Source organism: Zootoca vivipara, chromosome 17 (genome assembly GCF_963506605.1).
Source record: "Zootoca vivipara chromosome 17, rZooViv1.1, whole genome shotgun sequence".
Taxonomy (NCBI): Eukaryota; Metazoa; Chordata; class Lepidosauria; order Squamata; family Lacertidae; genus Zootoca; species Zootoca vivipara.
Window position 1 is genome coordinate 31,660,964 of NC_083292.1, and position 10,050 is coordinate 31,671,013.

Consider the following 10,050-nt stretch of genomic DNA (forward strand, 5'->3'; position numbering starts at 1 on the left):
AATACTTTGGGCTTCGTAGAACCCTGAGAGGGCATGTTCCTTTCCTGTTGTAGCGCTGAGTGGAGAGGTGCTGTGTCTCAGTGGCAGAGCATCTGTTTGGTGGGCAGAAAGTCCCAGGTAGGACTATGAGAGAGGCCCCTGTTTGAGGGCTTGTCCACGCTTCTGCTTCTCCGATTGCTTTTCCCCCTTGTTCTGTGCATTCGAGGCACAATTTTGAGCAGTTTTGCCTTTTCTCCGGCCAGAAAACCTGTTCCTTTGCAATAAATTGGAACAACAACAGTTCATTACTTGTACCCCTCCCATCTGACTGGGTTGCCCCAGCCACCCTGGGCGGCGTGCAACAGAATATAAAATAATATACAATGCACCAGACATTAAAAGCTTCCCAATACTGGGAAAATCCAATTGCCGTTTGCTCCAATTCAGCACTAAACTGCAGGTTTTCCCTGCAGGAAAGAGATTTTAAGTTGAACTAATACATGCAGGGGTTAAAACCATAGAGTAAGCTGTCCTGCTGGACTTACCTTGGGAGGAACCAGGTAATCAGGCCTACTGTTCTCTCTCAGTCTACCCAAGAAGCTCAGCATGTAAAGAGAGCTCAGACCGCATGGCTCTAACAAGCCATTATTGTGTTCTATCTACTGTATACCAATAGAACTTTCAACTCTGAAACTAAGCCAAGTTGTATCGCCTGTGTTTTCTGACATGTATAGAAAAGCACATGAACCTGACCTTTGAAGAGTTTGTAAGTAAACCATTTTTAACTTACCATCCTTGCATTTTTCTATGATGGGGTGGACTATTTTGGAACTCACAATGGCATATTATAAAAGGTCTAACAGCTGGTATTCCCATGCTTCCCTTGCTGCATATTTTGTGATTTTAACTAGCTGATGGGGTTCTCTCACCAAATAGTTATTGTCCCAAACCTGGATCTTGGCATCCAGGGAATTCTCCTTTGTACCCTTTCCTTCCTTTATCCCCCCCCCCACCTACCCAGCCAGGGTAGCAAAAAGGTTTCCCACACACTGCTTTAGCTCTTCTTCCAGAAGTAGCTTCAGCTTTCAAATGCCTTGGCCCAAGTTTGCATTACAAAGTGGATAATGAACAGACCTGGCTAGGTTATTTATTTCATCTCTTATTTCAGAAGTATCTTCCATCTCTTCAGTCAGTAGATCCAAACACAGTGGCTCCAGTTTACATTACAAAGTGGATAAGGAGCAGACCTGACCTAGGCTATTTGCTTCACAAAGAAACTAGTCTGACCATTAACGGTCTCTTTTTCTACCAAATTACTTCTTAAAGCTTATAACCCTCAAGTGTTTTTGCGTGACTGGGATGCTTCTTCCTTGCCTGACTGGAGAGATGTGTGCACAAACCGGCCTACTGTAGAAGGGTATATTTTAGGTTTGTTGACCAATCCACTTTTGCCTCTGGCATTGCCCTCCACAGGCATGTGCCGCCAGGAAGCTTACCCAGAAAGGAATGTGGCCTCCAGGAATAAAAAGGTTCTACACCCCTGCCCAAAATGGGTTGGGGCAGTGCTATTTTTCTGGAAAAAGAGGCACCAGATCTCTCCATGAACGCCTCCCTTGTTCTCTTAAAATGGCAATGGCAACCACCTGAGAGGTGCCAGAACTGAGTTCTGGCTGAAAAAAGCCCTGGTTTGGGGTCAGGTTGCTCATACCAACCTGGCCTGCACCTTACAATCCACAACAGGCACCCTGCTTGTGGGTCTGGCCTGTCTTTGAGAGCAGGAACGACAATTCCCAACACCCAAAACTAACTAGAGTTCCCAGGGTGCTTTGTGCGGGGTTTGTGTGTGCTCTAAGTGTGTGGTGTGTGCACAGTCACAAGGTTTTCCCCACTGAAAGAAGATTCCACCTAAACATTAGGAAGAACTTCCTGACAGTAAGAGCTGTTCGACAGTGGAATTTGCTGCCAAGGAGTGTGTTGGAGTCCCCCTCTTTGGAGGTCTTTAAGCAGAGGCTTGACAGCCATCTGTCAGGAATGCTTTGATGGTGTTTCCTGCTTGGCAGGGGGTTGGATTGGATGGCCCTTGTGGTCTCTTCCAACTCTTTGATTCTATGACTGAAGGTGATGTTGAAACCAACAATGAACGTGGAAGAATGAATGTGATTGTGCTGTGCAACAATTTGCCAGCCGTTGCTCTGCCTGAGTGTGCCGGCACACACAGATGTGACTGATCCACCCAAAGGGGAACTTGTTACGTATGTTTTCATGCCAACCATTTCCTGCCAACACCGCCTAGCCATCAAGAAGCAGGAATTTCACAAAGACACGTTGCCTTGTTTACATCACCTTCAATGCCCGGGTCAAAGAGGGCATTACTGACGATGGTGTGAAGAAATTAAACCTCATCTAAGCCTCCATGCAAATTTACTTCTTATTTACAGAGGTCTGCATTAAGACATCTAAAGGAACACAGGAAGTTGCCTTATACTGAGTCAAACCATTGGCTCCATATTCCCCTCACAGATGTACAGTTCCAGTTTAACCGTTAATCCATCTCCCCAAGAAACTGTAGGTCGGTGGGGGGATTAGGGGCTTCCTATCAACTCTCAGCACCCTTAACCAACGACAGTTCCCAGGATTTGAGGGAAAACATAACTATTTAAAGTGGTATGAAGCAGGGTGCCGGTGGGGTCCAAAACTATTACCCGCTAATTCCTCTCACAGGGCTACAATTCCCAGAGTTCCCCAGGAAGAGGTATGGACTGTTAAACCACTTGGGGAATTGTAGCTCTGTGAGAGGAACAGGGGTCTCCTAAACTCTCTCAGCACCTTTAACAAACCACAGCTCCCAGGATTCTTTGGGGGAAGCCATGACAGTGGTATGATACTGCTTTAAACGCATGGTGCAGATGGGGCCAGGTTTGACTCAGAACCCAAGACAGGACAGGCCTCACTCTGGGAAGACTTTCTCACATCTGCTTTTTGAGGTAGGCAGGCATCCAAGAGATGCTCAGGGAGGGAAAGTCCCCACCTCCTCAACCCTACCATATTCCCAGAGGCCTATGGGTACATGTTGTCCCAGCTCGGCCAAGAGGCAGGCACTCCCCAATTCCCACCGTTCCCATGCCTTCCTTCAACAACTCACATCTGGAAAACACTGAGTTTTCCAGGACACAGCCCAAAAGCCTGTGAACTCTGCCAAGGATAGCCGCCAACGGAAACTCTAGTCCTGATGCAACGACACGTGTGTGTGTGTGTGTGTGTGTGTGTGTGTGTGTGTGTGTGTGTGGAAAGAGTCAACCACATTCAATTGACTCCACATTCTCCAACTTGGTGCCCTCCAGATGGTTTGGACTACAACTCACCAGGCTGGCTCTGCCTGATGGGAGTTGTAGTTCCAAAACATCTGAAGGGATGGGCAGCAGGTCAGGTAAGGCTGCCATAACTCATCTGAGGTTCTCTGGAAAGAAAAGATTAATAAGGAACGAAGGCACGCCAGGAAATGACGTTTAAGGTTTTAACTCTACTCCGATTCCTCCAGCAACAATCAATCGACAGCAATGTGCAGTTATGAGAATATCTGGCTTGGAGTGAGCATCAAATGAGCAAATCTGCCCATTTTGTTTTTGTTTTTTATCCATTTCTCATTTTTCTAATACTGTATTAAATTCAGTTCTCCCCATTTCAATATCAGTTTGCACTCATTAAAATTTATCAGCATTTTAGTCGAATTCCTCCTAATGCACACATGCTGGTGTGCAATTGTGCCTAATATAAGCATTTGTGTAAATCTATTTCCTCTAATAAGGGACCCAGGTGGCGCTGTGGGTTAAACCACAGAGTCTAGGGCTTGCTGATCAGAAGGTCGGCGGTTCGAATCCCTGCAATGGGGTGAGCTCCGGCGGGAAGGTAAACGGTGTTTCCGTGCGCTGCTCTGGTTCGCCAGAAGTAGCTTTGTCTAGCATAAGCATTTTTCTACACATGACTTGGAGAACTGCTTGAAGTGCAAATTTCAAACAATGGGACCGTTTTTGAGCTTTGTTTTGGGAAAGTTTCAAATTAGGTAGGAACATAGGAAGCTCCCATATGCTGAGTTAGACCAATGTCCCATCTAGCACAGTATTGCTTACACCAGTGGTTCCCAACAGGTGGTCCGGGGACCCCCAGGGGTCCGCGAGCTATGCCAGAGGGGTCCTCAAGATCCTATTAGAATAAAAAATATATTAAATATATTTCGTATGATAACAGATTTTTTGTTTTGGCCGCTTCCTGCATGAGCAGAGTCTAGCGCAAAACTAGAATTAGATAGAGGCAGTAGTTCTGCTGTATGCCGCAAGGACTACAAGAAACTTGGAGATAAGGCAATGAAAAAGATCCTTCCATTTGCAACCACGTATTGGTGTGAGCAAGCATTTTCTTCCATGTGTTTCATGAAAAACAAATATAGGAATCGGTTCGACATGCGGTCGGATTTCAGAGTGAAAGTTTCAAGTTTGGAACCTAATATTTCAGAAATAATGGACTCAAAGGACAGATTTAACTCATCTCATTAAGAACTGAAAATTAAAACTAACTGTATACTGATGGAGTACTCTGTTGTAACTGTAAAAAACGTATAAATATAAAATATAAAAAGACTCTTAATTTGGCTCTCACTTTTTAATTTTAGGATTAGGAATTAATGGGGGTCCTTGTCACAATAGTGGCTCCATGAGGGGTCCTCGAGAAAATTTTGTTGGGAACCCCTGGCTTACACTGACTGGCAGCAGCTCTCCAGGATTTCAGACCAGGAGTATTTTCCCAATCCTAACTGGAAATGCCAGGGATTGAACCTGGGACCTTCTGCCTACCAAGCGGAAGCTCTGTCTACTGAGCTGTGTCTCTTCCCAGAGGTAGATTCACCTATAAATGTGAACTGAATCAAATTTCTCCCCCACCGCTAGTTGTAGGCATCTCTGAACTTTTGTACCTCTGTAATGTTATTTTATTTTATTAGTTTAAAAACCTCTAATAATAAATACATAAATAAACATAGATTCTTGCAACATCTTAAAAGACCATCTTCACATCCCTCCCAAGAGCAGCCATCCTTTTCAAAAGAAGAAAGAATTGGAAATGACAATTTGGCAGGATCTGAATACATGGCTTCTTCTTGAGCTGACTGAACTGGTCCACGGGGCTTTGACTGGGCACTTGGGGAGTTAAGAGTGACGATGACACAAGTTCTTTGCAGTCCTCTCCCCAAAGGGTGTGTGTAGAGTACAGGATTGAGCCAAGACATTTTGCTGGAGAAGAAACAATGTTGTAGGATGGTAATGAGGAACTTCAGGCTCGGAGTCTGAATTCCCCCCCACCCCAACTCTCTCTCTCTCTGACCCTTGGAAGTATCCCCAGGCCACACCCCCTCTCCCCAGGCCACACCCTTCACTGGCCCTGCGTCCAATCCACGTACAGAATCAGATTGGACTCAACGTTGAGCATTACTTCAGCACTGGTGACGATGGACCAGTGTTGTTCACGACAGCCAAGGACATTGGGTCCTGTCCTCTAACATTTTGCTGCTGCTTCTTAACTGTCTGCATCCGCTGCCTCGTTCTGCCTAATGGCAAGTCCAGCCCTGGTAGAGCACAGTTCAAAATGGTGGTCCAGGTGTCAGATCTGTCTGTGCACCCTCTCTCAGGCCACGAAAGATCAGGGGAGTGGACTAGTTCAAATTCCCCAGCGCTGAAAGTTCAGAATCGCTCCCCTTCTGCCCCAGAGGCAGCAGGAATAGAGCTGGGCGAAGGTCCGTGAAAATGACAGAGCCTTTGAAGAAAACAGTTGCCACCTCTGTGTAGACAGCATGGATGGCACCAGTGCTATTTTTCTGAGAAAAAGAGGTGCCAGAACTCACCACGAATGCCTCGCTTGTTCTCTTATAATGGCAACGGCGCCCACCTGAGAGGTACCAGAATTGAGTTCCGGCTGGAAAAAAAGGCCTGGATAACACAAAATCGCTGCTCCTTCCACCCTGGAGGCAACAACAAACTCTCCCCCAAAGAAGCAGAACCTCTAACTCCGAAGCAACAGAGATGCCATCTTGCCAGTAGACGCCAACACCCTGCTCAGAGTTGCTCCTCACTGCGGAAAGAGCTGTTTGCCGCCCCATCCAGGCCCGGCTCAGCGTCGAGGATGTTGTCCATCGACCCTCGGTGAGGATGCTTCCTCTTGTTGCGGACGCAGAAATGCCAGGCCAAGGCAGAGATGACCACAAGGATGAGGGTGGCGGCCAGCCCTGCAGCTATGTAGACGTAGGGCATTTGGTGGGCAGGGGTCCGGACGAGGCGGCACGGCCCGTGCTGCCGGGTGCCATCGTCCGTGGGGCTGGATCCGGCCCGGTTGGATGCCACAATGCAGAACAGGTACTCGTGATCTGGCAGCAACCCTGAGACAGCCGCCAAGCGGAAAGTGTTGTTGAGGGCCGGGCCGGAGAGGAAGTCCCCGCCGACTAGCTGATAGCGCAAGCGGTACTCCTGCACTGTGGAGGAAGGCGCACACCAGCGCATGCTCGCTCCCACCTCACTCGTGTGGACCGTCTGCAGGCGGGGCGGCTCAGGGGGCACATCCGGGCCGGTGACCCCCGGGCACAAGCACCCGCTAGCCCTACTCAGCTCCGCGCAGGGTACTTGGAGGTGCTGGCAGGGGTTGTATTCGCAAAGGTGATGGGGCGGCTGAGGGAGGCTGGGTGTCTGCGGCTCTGAGGTCAGAGGGTAGTCGTAATCATCGTAATGTTGATAGTCAGGATAATCCAGAGGAGGTTTGACTGGATCAGGCGGGGAGGTCCTGTCTTTGCTCACCGCTGGGGCGTTGCTCCCCGAGGGGTGAGGGGAGAGGGGGCTCTCTTTCAGGGGCACGGGCAAAGGGTGCCCCATGCTTGTCGGTGATGCCTGGGGGCAGAGGGTCAGGATCCAAGCCGCTACCAGAAACAGCCCCGGGATTTGCATGGCTCCTGGTAACAGAGGGAAGAGAAGCACAGTAGAAGGGGGAAATAGGGCTGTTTTTATTTATTTTTAATACCCTCCCCCCTCAACTATTTTTTACTAATTAATTATTTCAACATATAACAATGTCATACAGATAAATAATGAAACATCCCACCCTAACTCAGAAGCTGGCGTTTATGCAATATATAAACAACCAAATAACGTAGGTTCTTATCCCAAACTACTATTTCTACAGAAGGCGCTAAGCAGTTTAAGTTAATCAAAAGTCATCGTTATTTAGAGCTGTTTTTAAGTGGGAAGCTGCCTTATACTGAGTCATAGAAGCAACATAGAGTTGGAAGGGACCACAAGGGTCATCTAGTCCAACCCCCTGCAATGCAGGAATCTTTTGCCCAACATGGGGCTTGAACCCACAACCCTGAGATTAAGATGCTCTAACGACTGAGATATCACAAACCCAATTTACAAGGCCCTTCACAACTTGGGTCCAGACTATCACAGAGACCATACATATTTGCCCAAATGCTGAGATATTTGAGGGAGTCTCAGTTAGTGGTCTACCACGGTTCAGAGGCATGGCTCATAACTACCAGAAGCGGTGGGTTCAAAATTGCAGGTCCAATCCTGTGGTAGTTACCCTCCTGAGTGAGATAATAACCCAACCTGTCCGCTGCTAAACTGCTTAACATTGGCTTTTCCAGCATTTTAAGGTTCTTCTCCATTTCTAGAGTTTATTTTAATTGTTCTTATTTTTTGGACAGTGCTCTTAAAAAAAAAGTATGTATGATGCTTATAAATTATTAATATTAAGTCGTATATAAATATAGATCTAAAATAAAATAACTCCCTTCATCTTTCTGTGTCAGCCCATATGGTGAAACATTCAGAATTCCTAAACCACCAGATCTGACATTACGCATCACTATTTTGAATGAGGTGACTGCTTGTGCGTAGCCAGAGTTATGCATGCTTGTGGCTGGAGCCAAGGTCTGAATCAGAAGTGGTAAGGCACAGGATGAGGGAACCTGTGGCCCTCCAGATGTTGGCTGCGTACATACCATTCATTTAAAGCAACTCACAAAAAGAATTATGGGAATTTTACTTTACCCCCATAGAGCTGCATTTCACAGCACCCTTAACAAACTACAGTTCCCAGGATTATTATTATTATTTTGAGGGCGGAATGTGTTTTGCATATATATATATATATATATATATATATATATATATATATTAAACATTTTTATTAGATTTTCCAATTTAAACATCTAATCCATTTTCAAATTATACCAATATCAATTAAACAATTAATCCAAATATTCTGCCGAATTATACAAATTTAAATTTGACTTCCCATACTTCAGACTCAGAAAGATTAGTCCTCTTATATTCACTGCTTTCTAATCAATCAAGTCCAGATCTTATCCGATAATAGTCTATTAAAACCCTTCTGTCTTCTTTCAAGCCCCTGAGTTTTTTCGAGCAAGCGAGTTTGACCAAACATGTTCTGCATATATTTTAAATGCACAGTGCATTCGCAGCCTAAGTTGGGGGGTGAGTGAGACGAGGGCGCTGCTCTCCCTTTGCAAACGCTGACATGCTGGATCAGACCAAGGGTGCACCTAGTTGAGCGCCCTGTACCCAGAAGTGACCTGCGAGGCGTGAAGGCAAAAGGCCTCTTCTGATCTGCCTCTCCTGCTTCAGCTGATTTTGGATGTAGAGTTCCCCTGAACCAGAGGGTCCATTACTGCCTCCTGCAGGGTCTAGAGCAAGGAGACGGGGAACCTCAGGCCTGGAGTCCAAATGCAGCCATCCAGGTCTCTCTGCCAGGTCCTCAGGACCCTCTCCAGGCAGCACCCCTCCTGAGGCTGCACATACCCCATGCATTTAAAGAATGCCTCAGACAATCCTGGGAACTATAGTTTGTTAAGAAACTGTAGATCTGTGCGGGCTGAACTACAGTTCCCAGGATTCTTGTGGCGTGGTAGTACATGTGTTTCAAATGTAATGCATGTATATATCCTGAGCTGGGCCCCTTCAACAGCCGTGCCTTGCACCTTCCTTAAGTCTTTTTACCAGGCTGGAATGTGCCCTTGGACTTTGCTTGCCTGGATAGAGCATGTGTACAAAACAGGTTACTATACAAACATAAAAGTTACCTTTCTTGCTATGCCTCTGGCCCTTCCCGTTGCTAGTATGCGGCAACCCCCCCCCCCCCAGATGGGAATGTGACACCCCCCCAAAAAAAGATCCCCCACCCCTGCTTTACCCCAAGAGGAACGCAACTTAAAAGGCAAGGAGGAGGAGGTGTGCCTCAAGGGGGCAAATTCACTCACCTGGATGGTGGATGTCTGCTTTTGGTTGCTAGGCAACAGGCGGCCGGGGAAGGGTCTCTGCAACAAGTTATTACCCAAAGGATGCAAGGTAGCAGGAATCCCCCTTGATGAAAGAACGATGGAGCTGTTTTCAGGAATAATAACAGGACCCCCAGGCAAGGACCAAAAGCCTGTGGTGCTGAAATGTGGTGCGTGTGTATCAAAAGCTGCCTGTATAATGGGGGTGGGGGCACAATTAAGTGCCGCCCCAAGGCTGAGGAGCAATTTGTGGTGTCCGTGGAAATGATAAGCAAGAGCTCCTTGCGCTGGCCTGCCGGGAACTAGCAAAGTGGTGGCCTCTTGCGAAGCCAAAAACCCAAACTTTTATATCCTCCTCGTGGGATGATCTCATCGCCCCCCTTCACAACCTCTTCCTAACCCACCCACCCCCACTCCTTTACAGCCAGTAGGGATGAGTACAACAAGGCAGCTAATGGGCGTGGAAAATGCTTTGGCTTGACAGGGGACCCCCCCCTGGCAGGTGCCTGGAAAGAAAACAAACAGTGCCTTATAAGGGCTTTCACGTCCTTCTCGGAAATCCCTCCTCTGGGTTAGGGAATAAATAAGAGTTGAGGAGGGAGAGAGAGAGAGGGAAGGAGAGAGAAAAAAAAGACCTGACAGGAGACAGGGAAGGGTGTGTGTGTGTGCGCGCTGTGTGTGTGCGCGCTGTGTCACAATCCCAAGAGGAGGGGGGGAAATAACTATTCTTACATGGG

At 47.3% G+C, this 10,050-nt stretch overlaps 1 protein-coding gene across 1 annotated transcript; it reads right to left on the bottom strand.

Annotated features, from left to right (window-relative positions):
* Positions 1 to 1,077: 1,077 nt before the first annotated feature.
* Positions 1,078 to 9,712, bottom strand: LRRN4CL (LRRN4 C-terminal like). The gene is made up of 2 exons (XM_035099170.2): positions 9,296 to 9,712; positions 1,078 to 6,964 (listed from the first exon to the last, which is right to left on the bottom strand). The coding sequence occupies exon 2, from the start codon at positions 6,957 to 6,959 to the stop codon at positions 6,081 to 6,083; it is 879 nt and encodes a 292-aa protein (XP_034955061.2). The 5' UTR covers positions 6,960 to 6,964; positions 9,296 to 9,712; the 3' UTR covers positions 1,078 to 6,080.
* Positions 9,713 to 10,050: the final 338 nt, after the last annotated feature.